This window comes from Lacerta agilis, chromosome 2 (assembly GCF_009819535.1).
Source record: "Lacerta agilis isolate rLacAgi1 chromosome 2, rLacAgi1.pri, whole genome shotgun sequence".
In the NCBI taxonomy this organism is placed as follows: domain Eukaryota; kingdom Metazoa; phylum Chordata; class Lepidosauria; order Squamata; family Lacertidae; genus Lacerta; species Lacerta agilis.
Window position 1 is genome coordinate 100,151,948 of NC_046313.1, and position 24,502 is coordinate 100,176,449.

General features: G+C 40.9%; 1 protein-coding gene across 5 annotated transcripts in view; it reads left to right on the forward strand.

Annotated features, from left to right (window-relative positions):
* The window catches only part of CFAP20DC (CFAP20 domain containing), a 140,876-nt gene that overhangs the window by 56,651 nt on the left and 59,723 nt on the right, over positions 1-24,502 (forward strand). For 3 of the 5 annotated variants that reach the window (XM_033141325.1, XM_033141327.1, XM_033141328.1), the window contains 4 exons: positions 3,588-3,728; positions 12,095-12,234; positions 13,872-14,052; positions 22,952-23,271. In XM_033141325.1, coding sequence (XP_032997216.1) covers positions 3,588-3,728; positions 12,095-12,234; positions 13,872-14,052; positions 22,952-23,271 — 782 coding nt within the window. Of the gene's footprint in view, positions 1-3,516; positions 3,729-12,094; positions 12,235-13,871; positions 14,053-22,951; positions 23,272-24,502 lie in introns of those variants that run through there. The other 2 variants (XM_033141326.1, XM_033141329.1) reach the window with 2 other exon arrangements.

A 24,502-nucleotide genomic window follows, 5' to 3' on the forward strand; every position in this document is an offset into this window, starting at 1 on the left:
TTGCAAGGCTTTGGTTTTTAAGGACCAGCATTTTGTTTTGCAGAACTGTGCCATCTGTGCAGAGAGCCTTTTGCCATCCATTAGCTCGTTGATTTGTTATGTGTCAGTCTGGGAGGAAATCTGTCATATTGAAATGTTTATTGAATGGTGTTCACTGGGGTGACAGCTGAACGGGGTTCTACCAGCTGAAGGCAAAATAAAATTGGCATTGCTTTCCAGTTAGATTGACATGAAGGTGGATTCTTCCTGTATGTGCTATACTATACAGGGCATAAGATCATAAGGATGAAATTGCCATTATCTCTGCTTGTTAGGTTAGACAGTAAATGCTTAGAAGATTGCTAACGGGCCATTCACAGCTGTAAATTAGGAGGAGGAGAGTCCCTTCATTCTAAATAAATGCTGTTATATTTTAATATCCTGATACCTATATCTATATTTACATTGCATTTCAAAGCAGTCAGAATTCAATGAATTCAAAACATTTTATCCTGCATTTAGGTTCAGCATACTTGCATACATTTAAAATCAAACATTTTAATGCAATACAGTAAAAAAGCAGACTAATAATTCAAAATGCAGACACTTTAGTTTCTAATGAGATAAATGCAGTGCTGCAATCAGGTCATTTTAAACTTTTGTCTCATGGGGAAGGGGGCATCTTTTGATGCTAATGTATATTAACTTATCTTAAGAATGGGGTAAGACAACTTTGCTGTGTTCAAAATCCTTCCCATGTATTCTGCTGAGTGACAGCTCTGCTCTTTGCAGCACCTGCCATTACAGGGTGAAAGCATGAGGAGCAGGGTCCTTATCATGAAAAAAGTTCTTTTGTACTGGGAAATGCATATCAAGTCACCCATCAACTTCAGAATGATAAGGGCATGTGGATAAAGTAAACAGAAGTTTTGCTCCCTCATGATACTAGAACTTTAGTTAGCTAATACAGCAGTCTGCTTCTGAACAGTGAGCAACAGCAAGGGAGGGCTGTTGCCTGCATCTCCTGGTTGTTGGCTTTCCAGAAACCTCTGGTTGGCCACTATGAAATACAAGATGCTTGACTAGACAGACCTTTTGTGTGATCCAAAAGGGCTCATCTTCCATTTGTATCACATCACAAGTTGCATCTTTTTAGTTCCAAAATTTACATTTCATGCCAACTTAGATGTTGCATACCTATTGAGCATGATAAGCTTGTTTTTCTTTCCACATCTGGTGCCAATTAACATAGCCCTGCTAGGAGCTGCAGAGTTATTCTGACTTAATCTAATCAAAAACACAACTGGGAACATTTCCTGCTCTTTCTCAAGTTCCATGTACCAGTGAGATTTATGTAAGAGTATTTCCCATTGAACTCTGTTAATATTACTTGCACGGTGTCAGGGTTTCCCAGGACTGGGATCCCAGATCCCACCATGCAGAGTTTGTTTGAGCCACTCACCTCATCCTGAAACAATAGCCACATCTTCTTGGAGGCATTCTCTTTGTTGGTTGGTCGAATGGGGGGGGGGGATGGGAAAGAGAGAGAGAGAGAGACTTTGTCCCTTTGGGCCATTCCAGAACTGAATTTTGAACAGATAGAAACTTTTGCCAGGAAATGGAGAAGCCATCTCAAAGTATTTGAGTATAAATGTTCTTTACAGAAATAAACCTGTAAAATTATTTATCTTTAAATAAATAAATGTGTGTGATCTTCCCATAATATACTCAGAGGACCCAATTTTTACACTCCTCGAAAGGAAAGTGTGTGGGGGAAGCACAGTTATGGCTGGATATTTTTTTACAAAAGGAGGGTACAGAACATGGTTTTATTTGTGAAACAATGCTGGCTAATTATCTTGCACTGTAGTTGGAAACTTGCTGTTCATTTAATCGGGATTAGAGCAGTGAGCCTTTGGGGCGATCCATGGAATTGGGAATCAGGTGGATAAGTAGATTTCTTTCTGCAAAGCTCTTTGGATATTTCTCTGGAGGTTGAGCTACATCCCCACTTTTTATTTTATTTTTTGTTTCAGTTTTTTTCATTTCTCATTAAACTGGGAAGTTGATACGCCTTGTGATACAAAATGATTGGCGTACTCAGCCGGTGCTTCTCCTAGTGTTTCTTCCTTTCTCCATTTGGGAATCTTCTTTGTTTGTTTGTTTGTTGTTTTCCAGCAATGTGGCTGATTATGTAGAACACTGTGTTTCAAATGTGTTTTGTTCTTTCTTTATAGTTTTGAGTCTCCATTACTGATATCAACACACTGCTGTGGAAGCTGGGCTTGTCAGATAATATGAATGTCTGGGAGGCTTGGACAAAAAAACCCAGTACAGGCATTAAAGTAATACAGTCTGTTTAGAAAGCAAATTATGTTGTTTAATTTCTTAGATTGCATGAAATGAACAACAGACCAGTACTTGTATATCTCTGATGGCATGGCAGTTGGCTTGATGCTGGCATGGGGAGCGGCTGCAGTGGGAATTGTTAATGCTATGGAGCGACACGGCAGCAACTCGGTGTTGCAATAACTGGGCCAAAATATCCAGTTCTGCCCACTTGTTTGATGGGTTACAGAGCTTTCTCAGATGTAACAACCACATGAGATTAGATAGTAACTGAATCTCAGGCATGATCTAAATTGTGAGGCCAGCTAATTGCAGGTGGAGTTTAATTGCAAAACCCATCCACCCTGAAATCTGATTAATTCTTAACCTCACACATAAATTATTTTAACAGTAAGTTAACCGCAATCAGGCATCTGCAATTATGCTTCCTAGAAAAGATATAACAGCTGGTGATTGCCGTTGTAGATTTATGGGACTAGAAGGACTGAGATCATCATGTTGTCCCATCCCCCTCTAAAGAGATGGCTCTTACATTGTCTATACTCTACCTATTGAAAGCTTAACTTCTATTGGGGGCATCCAAACTACAGCCTTTAGGGAGTCCAGCTGTAGCACATAGTCCAGGAACCATTTTGTTTACCTTACACAGGAATACTTTATTTTTACCTTGGACCTGTCTGCACTCAGTCCACATCTCTTCATTCATACTTTTTAATGCATGGTTGACTGAAAGAGGTTTTTGCCTGAGGGAGCATCTCTTATGTGAGGTGGTTCTGTTTTAGACAGTATTTATGCTGCTGCTGCTGTTGGTTAAAACAACAACACCAAGCTCCTATTGGTAAGAAAAGGTTAAGTTTGAGGTCTTGTGACATTATTAAATGTTTTTCCTGAATGCTGGGGGCTCTGGCACATTAGTTATTGATTAAATCCTCCTGTCCAGATGAGGTAATGAAGATCTCTAGAACTGCTAACTCCCAGTTCAGAAATAATGAGTCTTGCCTGGAAAAAAATCATGCCATTGAACTAAGAATCAGATGGTTTGGACATCAAATGAATAAATGAGCTTTTGTTTTCTGGTTCACAACGCTTGAGGCAGCTAGAAGACTCTTCATTTTGTAACTATGGGGGCTAGAGGGTTTTTAAAATATCAATGAAAATAGGCTATATTGTTTCCCTTGTTTGTTTCAGCTACCGGGTGTGTAGAAAAGTGAAGCCTTCGCTGTATTTTACTCAGACTTGTATTGATATTGCATTCACAGCTGATGGGCCAACAGATACGATTCCTCGAGCCTGTCAGTTAAATTCAGATGTGCCGCAAGTCACCCAGCTGCTGAATATGAACAAGCTACGCCCAGCAGAACAAAAATGTGGAGGTCAGCTCTTAACTTCACCAGAATTAGGTAGGTTGTAAAATTAATTTGTGCTCATTGGATATGTTGGTGGCCTCGTAGGAGCATCAAAGCTGATTCTTGGTGCATGTCCCCTGTTTAGAGACATTATGTTACATGCAGGTCCTGCTACTAGAATCAAGTGTTAGCAATCTTAAGGATTTTACATGAGGACCAGTTTACATGTTCCCCTCTGAATGAGAAAGTACATAGAACCCAACAGCTACCACTGGGCTTATGGCACTATCTCCATGTGTCACACTTTCTTCTCCTCTGAGCATTCAATTACACGTGAGAAAATGTGTGTGTGTGTGTGTGTGTGCACGCACAACCATGCACTAAGCCTGTTTTTCACCCTGGAAACTTCAAAGCCTGTGATAGGTTTTGTCCCTCTCCCCCAAACTGGATCTCAGATTACATGCACTTGCTCTGAGCAAAGTAACTTAGTAGGAACCTTTGAGAACTGATTCCGTCTCTGCCTGCATAGCCTCAACCCATGAACTGCATAGCCTGGCCTTAGATTCCATTTCTTGGTTAGGTTATGGTATGATGAATTGTTGTGAAATGGGGTTTTTATAGATGGATTGATGATACCAGTTCTAAGCACCTGCTGATACCGGGCCAGGAAGAAAATAAAACCTCATAAAATAAGAGGGACTTTGGCTAGTCTATTAGAGAAAAGGGGCATTGCATAAATACGTCTTTCTATAAGCCCTTCTTATAGCTTTGCTCAGATGCGGCAATGTGAGATGCTCTTGGAGCGTATTAATAAGGTAGTGTGCTCATCCATGGTTCTTAAGCTTTGAAAAGAGGGCCCATCAGGGCTGGCCCACTAATGAGGCAAAATGAAGCCCTTGCCCCAAGGTTGGCAGGCTTGAAAACATTGGGAGGGATGGCCCACCTCCTCCCCCACTCCCTAATGCCTACTCTAATAGTAATTATTATTATTATTATTATTATTATTATTATTACCCCACCCATCTGGCTGGGTTTCCCCAGCCCCTCTGGGCAGCTTCCAACAGGCTATTAAAAACACAGTAAAAGATCAAACAATAAAAACTTCCCTAAACAGGGCTGCCTTCAGATGTCTTCTAAAAGTCAGATGATAGTTTATTTTTTGACATCTGGTAGGAGGGCATTTCACAGGGCAGGCGCCACTACCGAGAAGGCCCTCTGCCTGGTTCCCTGTAACCTCACTTCTCACACTGAGGGAACCGCCAGAATGCCCTCAGAGCTGGACCTGTCCGGACAAAACGATGGGGGTGGAGACGCTCCTTCAGATATACTGGTATACTCCTCCCCCCTCGCCAACACCTCCTTGGTCACTAAGCCTCACTGTCTGGTGGCTCCTCCCCCTTTACCTCCTCCTCCACCTCTCTCACCACTGCTGTCTTCAGCTCCCTGGGCAGCCTCCTTTTTCTCCCCCTTTTCTCAGGTGCAGGGCGGGTGATGAGCAGCAGAGGAGTCATGGGGGGGTGAGCAGGGGAGGAGGTGGCAGCAGGGGTGGGGAGGGGCGCTTTCTGTTTTGCCTCAGTGGCAAAATTTGCTAGGCCAGCCCTGGGGCTCAGTATAGCAAATTGCTGATGGGCTGTTTTGGAAAAGCAGGAAACACGCACAGTATGAAGTTACTGGAGTCACTTGTTCTTTAAAATTGTCCTTTGAATGTGCCCTTTAAGAGGAAATGGTCACTTATGTAGTCTCTAAGTCACGTACCAAATTTTGCTCACAGATTCCATTTAAAGGGGGAGGGGAATACTTACAAAGTGGTTGTCTCCTTTCAAGACCAAAAGAAGAAACCCTGCTATTAAATTTTGTAATGAGAAAAGATCTTTATTAATATGAACTACAACAAAATAAGAAAGGTGAATAATTTAATTTAAAATACTGTGGCACTACTCCAGTGCCTAATATAATGAAAACAAAAAAGGTAATAGAGTTCATTTAATTTTGGATAACCACTTAGGGGTATAATTATTTTTTATTTTTATTTCATCCTCTGTATGACAGCCTGTTCTACTTTAATTTTACAAGACATTTAATTATATGTTTGAATAAAAATTCAAGACTACACCCAAGAATCCCAATGTCTTTTATCTTAAAGTTCAAGGACACTATGATGCATAACATAAAATGTAGGGGGGCAAGGGGAGTTGAGTTCATTGGGGTAGATTCATTGAGAACTTCTAATGACTCTATTAATTTTTTATGCATGAGATAAAAGCTACCTTGCTGATTATTCAACTTAAACATGTCCTTTATTAAGTGAATGTGCATTACTATAAACCCATGCAAGCCAGGGAGCATAGGATAATTTCTATTTCATACGTTTGTATACAATAATGCAGTAAGCATCAGCAACCTTAGTTACCTTGATAGTGGGTAACTTATATATACACCACTAGGACTTGTGGGGTCCTGTATCAAGTCATTGCTTTCTGAATTCATGAAACACCATCCAGTCAGGCCTTGCACATTTCTGGGATTTCCCCCCCCCTGGTCCTAGTCTTTTCCATTGGTCATTTATTTTGAATGGGAGCAAGAGTTGGTGTCTGATAATGATTCTGCTGATTACAAATAGTAGGTAATGGGATAACAAACTTGAAAAACGGATTGCTTTGGATTAGCTTTCATCAATCTAAGTAATTTTAGTGCCATGCAGATGCAGAGAATGTACATTCTGCTTGCCAAGAACTTTACATTTTAGGAAAATAAGATGGATTACGTAGATATAATCTGGAAGTATATATAATTGAGAGTTATTTGGGAGGGGAAAGAGTATATACCAGTTGTTTACTCTTTCATATAATGCCTGCAGTATTAGAGATAGAGGTGTTGTTCTTTACATATATGCAAGGTTTTAAATCACTCTGTTGTGTCTATGTATGGCTTCTTATTTGGTTGTGGACATAGGCAGGAATCAAGGTGTTACAGTCCAAACCTTGAAGTTGTTTGCCAAGCAACAGTTCAATATTGCCAACAATAAAAAAGTCTTAGAAGTAATGGTGCCACGCTTCCCTGGAACAGAACATTAGAGCCAGACTCAAGGCTCTCTTCCCTGATACTGAGGATCTCTTCAGTATGCAACCGGACAATGCCCTAAGCTTAAGGACCATGTTCAGCAATTTTAGATGCTGTTTCACAAATACATGTACACATCTTGTTGGCTGGCAGCTGAACGTGTGGATTACATTTTACATGATACAAAGGTTCAGTGTGTAGTGGTAGGTCTGTTACGGTCTGTTCGCATGTGAAAGTCTTCACATAATTCTCCATTAATCAAGTAATCAGCATGAATGTATGAACAAGGGAAGCTTTCCTGGTGCCGTCATTACATATATTTAGGCACCAGGCCAAAACATCCTTATTCCACCAGCAGTGGAGTGGCAGGCTGAGACAGATGGGGAAGAGGAACAGAAGGAAGACCTAAAGGAGGGCTGAGGCCAGGGAACAGAGGCAGGAGGAGGCAGACACCACCCCAGATACAGCTGCTTCAGATGGGGAAGCTGGGTTCCCAACTCTCCTCTCCGGGGAGAAGAGTGCAGCATTGGAATCTAAGGAGGACATCATCCAAGTATTGTGAGCAGTGCTGTATTTCTATGAAAAAAGGTGCCAGTATGCATCATGCCCCCCATCCCACCACCATCATCATCCCGCCACCATTTGCCTGCCCACCCGCTCACTTGCTCCCCCTTTGCACCTTTGCCTACTGCTTCCCACAGCAGCAGTCGCAGCCTCCCAGAGGTGCTTGGGCACAATGCTTTTATGATTGCCAAAGCTCATGCCAGAAATGTGGCTAATGATCATAAAAAGGTCACGCCAAAGCAGAGTCAATCAAAGGAGAAAACAGATTTGCTTACTTATTGTTCTTTAAGCATCCATGTTTAGTCACACATTTGCCTACTTCCACTGTGTAAATAACTAATAATAGGGGCATAAGTCTCGTTTCTGCCCTTTTTTACATCCACAAAGACAAAGGGAGAATGTCTGGAAATTGTGTTGCTCCTACACACACACACACACACACACACACACACACACACACCTTCCTTACAAAAAGGTTTTCTATTCTCTCCCTCCCCTCTAACATTTGCTAGACCGAAGTTTGTAATTCATTGTGTACAACTAATTTCCCTGAATTACAAATATAATGATATACTGTTGAAGAGCAATTCTGTGTTTTGAATGCTTTCCACAAAATTAATAAAACCAGCATGTATCCAGTTAATCATTGCGTGTGTAATTTGACTAAAAATTTTACGCTGTTAATTCTTTCAATTCCCAGCCCAGATTAAGTACTGACTGTTAGTCAATGTAGGACTGTAGGAAGTAATTCTGCACCCCCTCCCCATTAATGGGACTGTGGTTTAATTGAACACAAAATCAAGTCTGGTTGCTTAAATTGAGCAGTTCAACTTGCTAATGACAAGATGTAGTGGTCCACTAAGCACAAATCAAAACTGGTAATTTACTTAAAAATTAGCACTCTCTTTGCCTGAGTGCTTTTGTTTCCACAGAAGCAATGCTCTGATGCTTCCCCCCCCCACTTTTAACTCTACATAGGTGCACAATGCTTCTAAGTGTGAATCATTCTTTGGTAGCATACCTTTTTGCCATCCTGCATATCTTTGTGCTGCATATTATATCCATGTTTGCTCATCTGCACATCATGTCATTATGCTTGTTTTCCAAGGATTTAAAAACAGGGATTTCAGGGACCGTTCAGATGTTCAAGATGATGCACAGGAGTCAGTGCAGAATCACCATGGCTGACACATGAAAAGCAGCTTCACCTAATTGAAGGTGCCTCTTACACAGTAAAGCCCAGTAATACTAATAAGGGCATTTGCCAGTTTGGCTCCTGTTTGTCCTAGACAAGGAACAGAACGTTTGACTCCAGTTGTTATTGGACTACAGCTCACATCATTGTTGGCCATGCTGACTGGGACTGATAGGAGTTAAAGTCCAGCATCTGAAGGGTCAGTGGTTCTCTATCCCTGCTCTAGACAAAGCCTTCTGCTGTTGTGACACCTAGCATTTCTAGACCTCATTATAGTTTAAACTCTACCTCTGAAATAAATATGGCATGCACAAGCAAGAAAGACTTAACTGAGACCTTCAAAGCATTATCTTCAGGGCTTTTAGAAGACAAAGGTTGGTTAGCAGATCCAAAAAAGGTATCATGTTCTCTATCAATGGCTAGATAGTTAGACCTATCAGATGTTTTTATTGCATCAGTTCTTGCCACTGACTCTACATTGTTTTGGGGCTACATGGTACTTAGTGCTACGTGTGCAAAGGCATGTCCAAAATGTATCCGTTTGCATCCAGTAATATGCCAAAAGATAACGTGCTATTAAAAGAGGGTCCATTTTTGTGTTGTTGGTTCTTACTGTTTCATCAGACCAGAGGAATCCTGGTCTATCAATTTTTTTAACATTTTCAGCACCTGCATTTGCACATTCTCACCACATCCTTTCTGACAAACAGCAAACCAGTACCTTAAAAACTGAAATGGAAAGCTTACTTAAGTTGGTTTAAAACAAGGCTAGCTAGTAATAGGTATGCTTCCTTCATGGAGAGCATTTCTAGGAATAGATGCATTGCACTAACATAGATGAGCTGCTAAGCTATAAAAATATCCCACTTTTGTGATTTCTGTGATTGTCAGACCTTCATAATTTTATATAGGAAAAACTTAATAGTTTAATATTAATCAAAGTTACCATAGCTTGATAATTATAGTTCCAATTTTGATTTTGAAATTTGTTTGAAATTGGAAATCAGCTGTAGAAGTTATCAGCCATAGCCAATTTTACCAGTCAGATCTGCCTGCATTTAACTGTGCAAGCAATGAAAGGTGCTTGTCTGCATGGAATTCCATTACCGGTAGTTAGTTAGTTGCCTGCATGCAGTTCCTTCTCGCCTATAGCTACTAGGTGCATGCTTAAGTACAAGTTGGCACAAATACTCAAGTTTACAGATACACAACCTCCCAAAGTTTTGGCATGTTGTAAAGAGAAGTCATGAGTGCAACCATAGCTCAAAAAAGATTGCAGTTTTGGGAAAGAAATACAAAACAAAAACATATTTGGCTAATCTAATTTTTTATTCAGCCTTTCCCCAAACTCAAATTATCATAATCCATAAATATAATAACAGTATAATTGCAGATCCAAAATTACCAATACTTATTTCCTGAAACATTACGGTAAAAGAAGATATTATAATTAAATAGCTAAACTAATGAGAATGGTGAATCTAAAGATTAAAAAATGACTACGTTTAAAAAGGCAATTAGGCAGTGAACCCCCAGGTTTCACCATCTAAACTATAGCCCTTGGTAAAGTAGTAAAGTAATTAGTGGGTATATTCCTGACCTATGCCAAGTTCTTTTTTCTTTCTTTTTTGTTAACCACAGAAAATAAAATGCCTGGAGCTTCAGAGTCTAATCCAATCTTTAGTTTTAACCTTGCACTATGAATAGGAGATGAGTTGTGCTACTGTCATTCCCTCTCTTTTCAAAGACCCCAAATCAGGCCTTTCTGGAAGTGAGCACTTTGATAAGTTTAAAAATCTTTGAATTTAAACTTTCTTTTTTATGTTGTTCCGGTCCTAATCAAAAGCCCAAATTACTTTTTACTTTGCTTTTAACTATACCTTGTTGCTCAATATAGCAGATGACTTGTACGTGTTGATGTAGCCAATTAATTGCAGTCAGTTAATGTGATCATGAATGGAAACTATTCATGTTAATCTGTTTTCATAATTGATAGGGGGGCAGAGAACATCACAAAGCAGCCAGAAAATTAAAGAACCTGGTGCTTAACTGAAACAGGTCACCTCTCCTGAGGTTGCTATTCCACCACTCCTTAGAATGTTTGAATCTCCAGTCTTTCTTGTATGGGCTAGAGTCATCAAACAGTGGGAGATTATTCACTTTCATGAGATGAAGAAAAGTTGTGAAACAAATTTGGTGGGTAATGTCAGCCAGTCCTGTTTCCATCACCAGGGAGCAAATTGGAATCTCAGGAAGAAAGCCTAATGATGGCTTACCAATGTCCCTTGGGCCTAGCAAAATGCCTCTTATTCTCCCTCCCTCCCTCCCTCTCTCTCTCTCTCTCTCTCTTAGCATAGCATCTTCCTCACTACTCTCAAGCATGGGAGGGAGGGGCTGAGGGCAAGTTCAGCTCAGTTCCACTAGTAATGTGTGGGAAAACTTGATAGCCAGCTTGGCGTTCATGTCGGAAAATAGAGAGGAGGAGAAAATAAGCTTGTGGCATGTTAGGTATAATTGTAAAGGACTATGGGAAGCTAGAATCAAATCAAGTGTCAACCCTGAACTGTAAAAGTGAAATAAGTCTGTGCTATTGTTTTAAAAATGCACAACAACATTTTTCTTCCATTGACAAGCCGAGTATTATACACTTTTCAGTTTTTCTTTCCAAGTTATGTCTGGTTGGTATCCCTCTGCTGAATGAAGGCACCTGTCTACAGAACGAGGAGGGAAGCATCTTTTGGAAATTTTCCCTCCCTTTTTAAGCCCCATCTTGTTCTGCTCTTGAGATTTGGGGTACTGGAAAATATGGGATGGGTACATGGATTGCTACAGGAAGGGATGAATAGTCAAAAATTGCCTCCCTCCATTCTACTGACATATTATTTCTTTTGGTTGGTAGGGATCCTGGTTGAATAGCACCCTCTGTCTTACAGTTTCATACACAATAAACATATTTTAGAAGCAAAGTTGAATTTATTTAAGCTTCAAAGTTTAATACCAGTGTGTGATGGCCAGCGTTTGACAGTATACTCAGTATTTGATACATCTTCACCAAGCTATCCAATAGTATATCTAAGTGTTTATCTTTTTCTGTTTAAATGTGCATTTAAAACTGATTTCCCACTAGTAACATAAATGAATAGCCAAACATGTTCAATTCAAAACACAAAGATTCAGTTTGAGTTCTAAATTATTGCCCATTGCCAGTTGCTGTGCCCAGTCCTTGCTCACGGCACGTTTATGTCACATCACCTGACTTGTACTGCAAGAACTTCATTTGAGATTTTCTTTGGCGTGGTTTTTCCAGAGTAGATGCTTATACGATACATATGATTTCTGCTTGTTAAATTACTATATATTCTGGCATATAAGACTACTTTTTAATCCAGGAAAATCTTCTCAAAAGTCAGGGGTCGTCTTATACGCCGGGTGGAGAATCTGCGATCGAGTATATCTCAAACTCTATATTTTAACTGGAAATGTTGGGGGTCGTCTTATATGCCCAGTCGTCTTATACGCCGGAAAATACGGTATATGCACTGCTATTCATAAATCAGTATGATCACAATGCCAGTATTAATTGTCTGCCTTATTTTTTTAGCAGACCATCTATTAAACCGGGGATTGGCCACGACACGAAATAGTAAAAATCAAGACATATCCCATATTGCATTTGGATCTAAGGTTCTTGGGCCGCCTCCACCTTCAGGCCGAAGGTTCAGCTCAAGGGCATCTGGGGAGGTAGGAAAACGAACTTAAGAAGAGCCTGCTGAAACAGGCCAAAGCATCATATAGTCCAGCATCCTGCTCTCCTAATGGACAATCATTTGCCTATATAGGAAGCCTGTTTCTTTAAACAGTGAGCTTCATTGGAAGTCCCCGAGTTTTAGTAATCTATACATTAATTTGACACAACAAAACTGGTGCCGTTAATAAGGAAACAATTCTAAAATATATAATAGCTGTTGGTGGAGATGATATAAGTTAGCCAAAGGAAATAGTATGTGTCAAGTCACATACAGGGTACCATCACCTTTGTGTTGTTGCCCATGGCATCCATTTTGTGTCAATACTCAACATTTTTATCAGGGTGTGAGTGATGGCTGGGATAACACAGTTGGTAGAGAATGAGACCCTTAATTTTAGCGCCATGGGTTCAAGCCCCATGTTGGGCAAAAGATTCCTGCACTGCAGGGGGTTGGACTAGATAACTCTCATGGTCCCTTCCAACCCGACAATTCTATAATTTTATGGCACATCATGGGGGAACAGGCTTGTGGGCGTATATGTTCCAGGCATATTCTGGGTTAGGGCTGGTTGTGAAATGAAGTAAGAAGTGCCCTTAAGGGGCTGGCTATGGAGGGACATGAAAATTTGGGAAGCATATGCTTAGCAACCTTTTTTAAATAGCTGCATAAGATTTATCTCAACAATATTTCTAATATTGGAAGAGGGAGAAAGGAGGCAGAAAGAAGTAGGAGACATGTTAAATTTAGATTGTGACCCTTCGGAACAAATTGTGCCCAGAGCCCTTAACATAGTTGGACATATTTTTAATGAGGATGCAATTTTTTTTTTGCCACTGGACAGTGTTTCTTTCAATAGTTTATTTTTGAAATATAACAATCTAAAACAGATCCAGAGCGAGAGTACTACCTCCTGTCCCTATTGTGAAATGGCTTCTTTACTATGCCAAGCCTTTGAAACATGTCACAAAGCCAGTTCGGCCTCCATCTTGAAGAGAGAGAGAAAAGCTGAGGAGACAGGTTACACAGTAGGCAAAAGTGTTTGGGAAAAGGAATCCTCACCCACAGTTAAGGTCAAGGTTTCTCACAATACAGTTATATATAGAAGTACAATAGAGAGCTCAAAACATGTGAGTGTGAAGTATTGCTTTGTTTGAAGTGCCACCAACATGTTGAAGTACAGTGGTACCTCTACTTACATGCCCCTCTTGTTACGTATCCTTCGGGATACGCATGCGGCAAACCCGGAAGTATATTTCCAGGTTTCGCTGTGTGCACATGCACAGTAGTGCTCTATCGCACTGTGTGCATGCGCAGAACAGGCACCTCCGGTTGCAGAAATCTTGGGATCCGAGTGGCGCTCCAGAACGGATCCCGTCCGCAACCAGAGGTACCACTGTACTATCAACATTTCGTTGCTTGAAGTACTATCAACACCAATAGCAGGAATGGTATTGCTGATATTTTGTGGGTGTTGTGTGCTTAGCAAAAGTATGTGTGCGTGCACGAGCACAGGCGCAAACTGACTTCGATATATTTTACTATTTTAAAATATTTTCTGGTGCTTTTAAGTTTGAGGGGGTTTAATTGCTGATACTTTGCCTTCTCTTAAGAACTTTTTTTCCCTGAAAGGTAACAAAATCTGGCAGCCTCAGAACTAACAGATCATGCCAAATGCCAGCTTTGGAAAATGGAAGACAAGCAATTCAAGACATCATCAGCTCTGAACGATCTCCCTCGCCACTTGATATGGCTTTAGATCAAGGAAACAAAGAAAACGTTGACAACACAAGTCCAATGTCACTGGACAAGGGTAAGGCACTAATGTGACAACTATAAAGGCTGACATGCGGCTGCAAGAAGTTTTTTTTGTATATTTGATGTTTAAAATGTCCGTTGATTGTTGTGATAGCTTCAATAATTAACAATCATATTGATAGCTCTAATTGTTGTAAACAGTGCTTGTTCCTTCCCAGCTCATCATGCTTTTCTCCTTAAGCTAATGTGCTTCTAGGATAATTGTGTCAACTTAGTTCCATAATCATTTTCTAGTAACACCTTAATAATAATAATAATAATAATAATAATAATAATAATAATAATAATAATTTATTCGTACCCCGCCCATCTGGCTGGGTTTCCCCAGCCACCCTGGGCGGCTTCCAACAAATGTTAAAATACATTAAAATGCCACAGATTAGTATTTGTAATTGGTTTAATTGGGAAAATCCAATAAATTTTTATTTAATAAAATAAAATAAAATGTCACAGATTAAAAACTTCCCTAAACAGGGCTGCCTTCAGGTATTTTCTAAATGTCAGGTAGTTGCTTATCTCTTTGACCTCTGATGGGAGGGCGTTCCACAGGATGGGTGCCACTACTGAGAAGGCCCTCTGCCTGGTTCCCTGTAGCTTTGCTTCTCGCAATGAGGAAACCACCAGAAGGCCCTCGGCGCTAGATCTCAGTGTCCGGGCTGAACGATGAGGGTGGAGACGCTCCTTCAGGTATACAGGACCGAGGCCATTTAGGGTTTTAAAGGTTAGCACCAACACTTTGAATTCAGCTTGGAAACATACTGGGAGCCAATGTAGATCTCTCAGGACCGGTGTTATGTGGTCCCGCCGGCCACTCCCAGTCACCAGTCTAGCTGCCGCATTCTGGATTAATTGCAGTTTCCGGGTCACCTTCAAAGGTAGCCCCACATAGAGCGCATCGCAGTAGTCCAAGTGGGAGATAACTAGAGCATGCACCACTCTGGCAAGACAGTCTCTGGGCAGGTAGGCTCTCAGCCTGCGTACCAGATGGAGCGGGTAGACAGCCGGCCTGGACACAGAATTAACCTGCACTTCCATGGACAGCTGTGAGTCCAAAATGACTCCCAGGCTGCGCACCTGGTTCTTCGGGGCACAGTTATCCCATTCAGGACCAGGGAGTCCCCCACACCCACCCACCCCCTGTCCCCCAAAGACAGTACTTCTGTCTTGTCAGGATTCAACTTCAATCTGTTAGCCGCCTTCCATCCTCCAACCGCCTCCAGGCACTCACACAGGACATTCACCGCCTTCACTGGTTCTGATTTAAAAGAGAGATAGAGCTGGGTGTCATCCGCATACTGATGGACACCCAGCCCAAACCCCCTGATGATCTCTCCCAGCGGTTTCATATAGATATTAAAAAGCATAGGGGAGAGGATGGAACCCTGAGGCACCCCACAAGTGAGAGCCCAGGGGTCTGAACACTCATCCCCCAACACCACTTTCTGGACACGGCCCCGGAGAAAGGAGTGGAACCACTGTGTAACAGTGCCCCCAGCTCCCAGCCCCTCTAGACAGTCCAGAAGGATGTTATGGTCAATGGTGTCAAAGGCCGCTGAGAGATCCAGCAGAACTAGGAAACAGCTCTTACCTTTGTCCCTAGCCCACTGAAGATCATCGACCAGCGCAACCAAGATAGTTTCAGTCCCATGATGAGTCCTGAATCCCGATTGGAAGGGATCCAAATGGTCCGTATCCTCCAGGCTTGCTTGGAGTTGTTCAGCAACCACCCGCTCAGTCACCTTGCCTAAGAATGATAGATTTGAGACTGGGCAATAATTGGCCATATTGGGCGGGTCTAAAGATTTTTTTTAAGAAGCGGTTTAATGACCGCCTCCTTCAGCGGGTCTGGGAAGACTCCGTCGCAGAGGGAAGCATTCACCACCCTGCGGAGCCTATTGCCCAGCCCTTCCTGGCTCGCTTTTATTAACCAGGATGGGCAAGGATCAAGGAGACAGGTGGTCAGTTTCACTCGTCCAAGCAACCTGTCCACATCCTCGGAGGTAACAGATTGGAATTGATCCCATGAAACATGACTAGACAGGGCTCTACCTCCTTCCGAATCTGAGCAACTTTATCTGCAAAAAACTTTGCAAAGCATTGCAGGAGATCTTGGGGTCCCTACCAGGCCCCGGTGATGAAGGTGGTTCTGATAGATTGCAAACCACCTGGAAGAGTCTGCTGCTGCTGTTTTCTGCAGATGCAATAGAAACGGTGAACGGCTTTGCTCATGTTGTTTTATGCTACATTAGAATACAAGACATATTCTAGATGTGAACATTATCAATTGTGTATTCCCATCCGTGTAAGACCATTGGTCATTTGTTTCCTGTACAACCATCTTCCCATGATAAGCCTATGAAGTATTCAGTTGGTAAATCTGTAGTAGTGGTTTCAAAAAACTGCAACTTGTAATTTGCAAAGCTCAGCTTTTTAAAGTGACAGTGTGAACCAGTATTAGATTTCTGCATCTAAGATCAATCAAGAAAGTGGAAGTGCTGTAATATTAATATTAATATTATTACCATGCCTTCCTTGTACATGATACAGTACAGAATTACATAAGCAAGATGGATTGGTCCCTGTTCCCAGTGAACTTACAATTTAAAATAGACTGTGGAGGAACAGCAGAAGAAGAGACATGGGTAGTGGAAAAAAAATGTGGGAAATGCATATAGATATAGATAGATTTCAGCTGGGAATAAGCAAAGGGCCCCATAGAATTTGGGTGAAGTTGTTTAAGGAAGCATGAGACCCTTGGTTGGTGAAGGATGAGAAGAGTTGGAAGAGTATGGAGAAGAAAACAAGAACCAAGGGTGAATATACATCCCAGATAGCTTTAAAAGTTAAGACATGGAGTCTGTGCTTGATACGGAAGGGAAAGGGATGCCAGTGAAGGGATCTGAAGAGGAGCATCACATGGTCTGGCAGAACGAACAGATTCATTCTTTTGGCAGCTGAGTTTTATGTAGAGATGAGAGTACTGAGGTATGAAACAGGAAGGCCAAAGTAGAGGAGGTTTCAGTAGTCCAGGTGGGAGACAATTGCAACAGGAAGCAGACCATTTGCTGAGGGACAGAGAAGAACAAACCCATTGTTTAAAACATTGTATAACTCAACTTGACAACTGACTGAATGTTGGAAGTGATGAGGGAATAGAATCAAAGGTGATGGTAACATTCTCAATGGATGTGAAAAGACTGAGCAAAGGAAAATCATTATTGAGCATGTTGAATTTGAGATAGCAATGAGACATCCAAGTGGAAATAGTAGGCAGGGAAACTGAACACAGGAGGAGACGTGCTGTTGAGAGATGTTTTCTTGCAAGTATCCAAAGAAGGGTGACAGAGATGCTTAGAAGCCTGAAGATGAAGTCCAATGAGGAAAGGTTGAAGGAGTTGGATATGTTTAGATGGAGAATAGACAATGAAGATGATTTGACAACCATCTTCAAATGGTTATCACGTAGTGATGGAGCAAACTTGTTTTCTGTTGTTTCAGATGGTAGGACCTGAACCAGTGGGTTCAAATTACAAGAAAAAGGATTTAGATAAAACTTTAGGAGGAACTTCCTGATGGTATGGCCTGTTCAGCAGTGGAAGAGATTGCCTGAGAAGGTGGGGAACTCTCCATCATTAGACGTTTTCAAACAAAGGCTTATATAATTCCCTATCAAACATGCTCTACTGATGGATTTTCCTGCATCAACAGGGGTTTGGACTTCCAACTCTATGGTTCTACTGTTCTGTTGTGTTCTAACCTAGTGAGGGTAGCTTACGCTGAGAAATTGCCAGTGAGCTTCATGACTTGAACCCAGATATCCTAGCACTCTTATTCATTACACCACACTAGCTCTTAAAGATCCCTTGAGAACTATATGCTGCTTCTCTGGATAGGTATCCAACGTTTTCTTCATACATGCATGTGCATCACATTATGCTCTACCTTGGATTGTTTGCACATGCATATACAACTCTTAACATATGAAAAGCACATTAATCAGCATAAAAAATAGACAGCTGATTGGGTGAACTGATCCCTAAGTTAATGAGGTGGATGAAATGAGCAAAGTGAAAGTGAAGTCTGTGATGATGTAATTACAGATGCAAATCATCACCAGATATGCATGCAGTTATAAACGAACCCTGTTTTTTAGGCTCAGGCTTCCAAATTTGCTTAAGGTTGCAACCCAAAACGTGTGTGTGTGTGTGTGTGTGTGTGTGTGTGTTTATCCCTACATACTATGCAGCCACACCCTCCTGCCCTAGTAACAGAGAGTGGTTGTGGAAGAATATGTTCAAAAAGTGATGGCCGAAAAGGCCCAGTGATAGTCAGTGCTCTAGCTACAATTTTTATGTTCTTTAGCATCTCTGCTGTCCCAGAATAAAAGCATAAATCTCTTTGTTTCAAAGGATTCTAAAGCAATTCACATAAATGTCTGCACTGCAGGGATTATGGAAATCAAACACCCTGCAACAGAATTTGCTTCAGAGCATTGATAAAGATTTGCAGGATTAAACGAAGACTACCAGAGCAGTGCATATAAATAAAGAACTCCCATGCTTTCATGATTAAAGAGAAAGAACTAAAAATAAATTATTCTTGTAAGCCCTTATTAAATTTAAGCACCAAAAGAACCCAATCATCAAGAATAGTGAAACTTTTTACTTGTCCTAGTTAGTTACTAATGTCTGCCTTTCATACTATTACATTTGATATCTCTGTGGAGCAGGTTTCATTTTTAAAAATAAAAAGCCAAAGTGGTTAGCTTGCCATGCAGTTTGTCTTCTGGGCAGTGAGACAGCTACTTAATGAACAATTGGTCTCCTGTACATACCAATCAAACCCGTGCCACCACATTGTTAGCTCCTAGTCACTCTGGTCAGCTTTATAATGACCTAAATCAACTAAGGTGTGCAAAGGTGTACAATAGGAAACTCTCCAGATTCATCACATGGTAGGCAGGAAGAGGCAAAATGGAGACACAAAGAAATTAGGACATTGCTGGCAGCACGGAATTTTCCCCTCAGCTTTTCCTGACCCACTTCACCTCTGCTCCAAGCAAAGAATCACTTGGCTCTTTTCAAAGTCTCAGAACAACTAACAGAAATATTTGATAATTCAAATTAAAGTCTGTTAAAAAATCTAATTGCTGAAAGCCTAAGGTAAACTTTTTCAGTGCTTCTGAAATATGCATGCACAAATTCATGATAGTTCTCTAGCCAACATTTGTAGAATTAATTGTGGTGGTCTCATCTCAAGATTATGTAAGCCTCAGTAGCATGGACTAGTTCCAATCTGATTAGAAGGTCTGCAGCCCTTTGAGTTGATAGAATTGTTGAAAGGAGCTTCTGGTCATCAGTGCAACTGGAGTCCAAGACTCAGAAAAGTATGAAGCAGGCACCATACTGCCAAAAACCTTGTGGTCTGTGACCCATCCCATCCTTAGTCCCACAGTTTTCCTAATGTGATTCCTTCCTCTCCAACACCTCCTTGCCCTCACAAAGCAGAAAGACAAGTCACGTACATGCCGAAATCTCCAAACTACAGCCTAAAAGTTCACACACACACACACACACACACACACACAGTTGCAGGACTTTTAGAACTTGGAAGAACCTTTTTTATCTAATCTCTTGCCGCTTCTCCCATTTAGCACTCTTGGTATTACCTCCTGTCGCTTACAGAGGTGTGGGGAACCTTTGGCCCTCCAGACGTTGTTGGACTGAAGTTCCAATTGGCCCCAGCAAGAATGGCTAATGGCCAAGGATTATGGGGGTTGTAATTCAGCAAAGGTTACTCACAATTGATGTAACGTGTGTAAGTCCCGTTCTGTTAGGAGCATGGCTCAGCCCAAAAGGAAAACCCCTAAGGAACTAGCTTTTTGTTCCTTGACATTCTTCCCTTGATACTGCAGTCAATATGTCTATAGTGAATAATATATGGACAACAGAAAATGCCTGAATTAATTTGCAGCCTCATGTTAGAATCCTAAGAAGTGTGTGTGTTGTTTCAGAGATAAATAACAGGACAGCGTATTAGGCAATAAAAAAACATTCATAAGGAACACACTGAAGTTTGGAGAAATCGGAAATGTAAAAGTCATGCCAGAGTATTGAAGAATATATATTTGTCTCAGTCCTGGTTTTCATCTTGGTTTGACCCATAATCCAGAGATTATCCATATTGCTTTGTATTAGGTCCTTTCAAATTTGGAATTGAAATTCTTTAGATAGGTGGCAGAGAATACATAAACATATCTTCCAAAGCAGGTGTGCAATTCCATTACAAAAAGGAAATTGTTTGGGGGCAAAGGAAGAAATAAAATGAATGAATATTGTGTATCGTTTGTCAGTCTTATTTATGCCATGTTGAAACCTTCATTAAAATGTTAGGCTGCAATTAGAAGCTCCAGCATAAATCTGACTCTGCAGAGAAACTAATTAGACATTTAGGTGATCATTCTTGTATTTATCTTGTTTGCTGCAATACTGTGATTACACTGTAATTTACATATTTTTCCTAAGAAGATACACAAAATTATTCATTACAATTGATATGGAAACATTTTATTTTATTTTATTTTCCAGTGGAAGAATTCCAGTAAATTCATGGCTGAGAGATAATAGGATTTAGTTTGTTCTAGAACACTCATCTTGTTCACTTGTAAACAAGTATATACTGACTACAGGTCACATTAGTTGCCGAGCTGTTGTAACAGGTGTGAGATCGCATTCTACAATCCTACATGCTATCTTCTTTTTTCACTTCATAAAACCCCTGGGTTAAGTGTACCTTCCTGCTCAAAATATTTGCCTTAAAAGAGAGAGAAAAGACTACCACCACACATTTTCCAAACCATTTGCTTCTTGAACTACTGAATGAAAGAGAATCTGCATTGCCAAGTGTACATAGGGCATGGTGCAAAACCCCTGCTTCCTCTTAGTTTTGCAAAGAGGGTGGCATTGAAATGAATACAAATGTCAGAAATCAGATGTGTTTCTCAGATGGCATGTCCTCACCATCTGGCTAATGTTGGCTTGGGGCAGTGCCAGGGGTGCCAATCTGAATAATATATTGGGGGGAGCAGGTAAGCCCCACTGTGCATAATTGATCGCATGATACGGCACTCACATGCCATTTGAATGCCCGTGCTCATCAACTTGGGAAGGATACCCCCCCTTAAGTATTTTATTTGGGGGGCAAAAGGACCTCGGCCCCTAGGAGTTGGCTGCTATGAGCAGTCCTGAACATCATGATGTCACACATTGGGATAACTATTCCTATGCATGGAGAGACCTCTGTATTGGAATGCAATTTTCAGTGGAAATCTCTGTTTTACCTGTGCTGTGTCACTCAGGCTCAGTGACAGTGTTATCTCCATTCTCCCCTACTGTTAGCAGCAGGTCATGGTGCTTTTGCAATGCAACTTCCAGATTAGTATTTTATGTGATTTCTGCCCCCCCCCCAAAAAAAAACCCAACTATTGCTGGTGGGTAATATTGGTTTATGGAGCTAGGGAGTTCCAAGCTGTAGTGACCACCCACACAGTGCTACATCTAATGAAGATAAGGGAGTGATGAATACTCAAGCAGTTCTTCTTTTCCCTAGATGTTGTTTGAGATCCCACTTAATCAATCCCATTGACATTTCTCCCCAACATAATTTCAAACAGTAAAGTATAATTTAACAACGCGATGGTAAAACAGCTCCGTCCCATGTTTATCCGGCACAGTCAATCTTTAAATCCATTTCATTGGCTTTATGTTTGTTTTGAAACAAGAAGATTAGCACTGCCTGCTTGCAGGGAGAATCTGGTGAAATGGATATATTCATGCATTTTTTCATTCCAGCTCCAGCTCAAAGCTGCACTTTTGAGATTCAAATATAAATTGGACAAGGGTGTGGTGGAACTAAATGTAGAGGTTGGGACATTCGATTCCTCTTTGAAGAGGAAGCATATCATGATTTTTAAGGAATCAGGCACTATTTACATAGATAATCCAGGAACAAAGTTTTTTTCTTAGTCCAGCATGACAAAAAAAAAAAACAACTGGATGGGGCCAGGTGTGCAGAGGAAGGGGGTTGTTGATGGAGACATGGTGGGTGTGATGGAACAAGAGGTAACAGACCAAAGCTGGGACAGATGTGGAGGGAAATAACTTACTAGCTGACCATATACTTTGTGCACAGAAGATATTAATTTATTTGCCAGATTTCTAGACCTAGATTTCACCACACACACTGATCTCAGGGCATTTTCTAACATACTACAACAACATTTGGCCTGAAGCCACGATAAAATACAATAATGAATTTAATCTTTAATAAAACACAGAACGGCCTGGAATGTTAGGTACCACTGATTAATTTTCTCCGAAAGTTCAGGAGAACGAATGTGTCTTAACTTGGCAATGGAAGCCCAGTAAAGTTGTCCCCACCTGTCTCTCCAAAGTTGGAGATTTCCATAGTCAGGGTATAACAGAGACTATCATGTACATGCTGCCTACCTGTGGGGCAATGAGATGAGCTCTGCACACCACTGACTGCAGGGTCTAGATCAGTTGTTAAGTGAGGAAATGCTTCAACAAATAACTGTGTTATTTATGCAGTACTAAAATTATGCAGTACTAACACCAGGTTCAATCTGGCTAGAAATGATGTTTAGTTGTGGGTCAAGAACACCCGGAGAGCCATAGGTTCCCCATCCTTCGTTTAAGACATCCACTTATATTCTGTAGTAATGTTATAGCTTCTTTTTATGACTTTTGACAATCTCCATTTTATTTCTCAAGCAGCAGTCAATGTTTGCTTGATAATTTTCCAGAAGGATACATTTTTATATAGAAACAGTTACCATCTGTGTTGCTTCTCTCTCCCCCCACATTTATTTACAGATGAGTGGATATTCCCTGATAAAGAAACTTCTCAACTGGATTCCAGCAGTCTGTCGCTAAAGGATAGTGAAACATCTTACAGTTTTTTAAACTTGGCATTGAGTGATGTTCAAGCATGTGAAAACAAGCAAGCAGCCGAAGACCGGCGAGAGGATGTTTTCACCTATTCCTCAAAACCTAGATCAGCACCTCATGGGAAGCCCTTGAACCTGTCATCAGAAAGCTGCAGTTTTTCTGTGGATTTAAAAGAAGAGATCAGTGGGGTTTGGCGAGGAGCTCAGATGGAAGATGACTTTTATGGAAATGAGAGCAATGAAGAGGTGAGTTACTTTGGTGGTTGTTGGTTTGATGTAACTGTACTCAACTGGCATTGGCACTGTCATCTGTCATTCTTCCTCGTGAATAAATTGCTCTGTGGGAGTGGAGCTCCTTTCAGAGAAAAATCGTGTGTGTGTGTGTGTGTGTGTGTGTGTTAGAGAGAGAGAGAGAGAGCACTTGGCTGCTCTAGGCATTGAACTGACACTTAACAGTGACATCAGCAAAAACAGATCTCTTGAAGAGCTTAAAATCTAAATTTCATCAGGGGTGAAGATGATGAGGCGGTGTGGGGATGGAAGAGAAAAGCTTAGCAAGTAATCAAGTTCGCTCACATGCACATGCCATTTGTGAATGAGAAATCACTGATCTGAGGTGCAGGGTCTTCTTTCTCAGAGTGTTCCCCCTGCCACCGTGGAGCTCTGGAAATGTGTGAGGCCCTCTTCAGTAGAGAGGGAAATCATATCAAGACAAGATAACTGATTTGAAAGCAACTTCATCTTCTCCTGCTCTCAACTGTGTGCCTGTACAATGTTGTGTGACATTGATGTTTTGGCCTGTTCAACCAACACATTGCATCTAATATAAATTGCTTTGTGGCATACCTAACATAACTACCAAACTGTCTCGGTACTAATGTTGTGAGCAAATGCACATTGAAAATGTATTCTAAGCTATCAAGGCCTATTGCCCCTCATAAACACCTATCTTTCAGGGTTTTTTTTCTAGTCTTCACCTTGTTAAAAACATTGTGCAACACTTCTGCAACACTCATGAACTAAATTGATGCATAGTGCAGACTTTTTGCACCCCTTTTGCCTTGTTTCCTTGTTAATTGGTGCAGCCCCCTCCCCTTTTAAAAAAACCTTTAAAGAGAGAGATAATTTTTCTTATTTTAGATTTGCATTATACATTGCTGATAAGAGTGCACAGTGCAGTGGCATGTGAAGAACATGATTTCCCCACCCCCAAAAAATAATAATCTGATTTTTAAAACGAAAAAATGCTGGTTGTTTAGACTTTCACCCCTTAACATGGGTGGCACCTGCATGAGTGTGATGAAGGATTATGCAGCTTTGGAAATATGAAAAATATTGAGCTCTAAGATGACTGAAAAAGAACCAGTAACTTAACTGGAAACATCAGCTGCTGCTATAATTACAAAAATCCAGCAGATTGTCATGTCAATCAGCCATTACATCAGGTTGTTATGGCAACCGCTATGTTTCTCTGCCT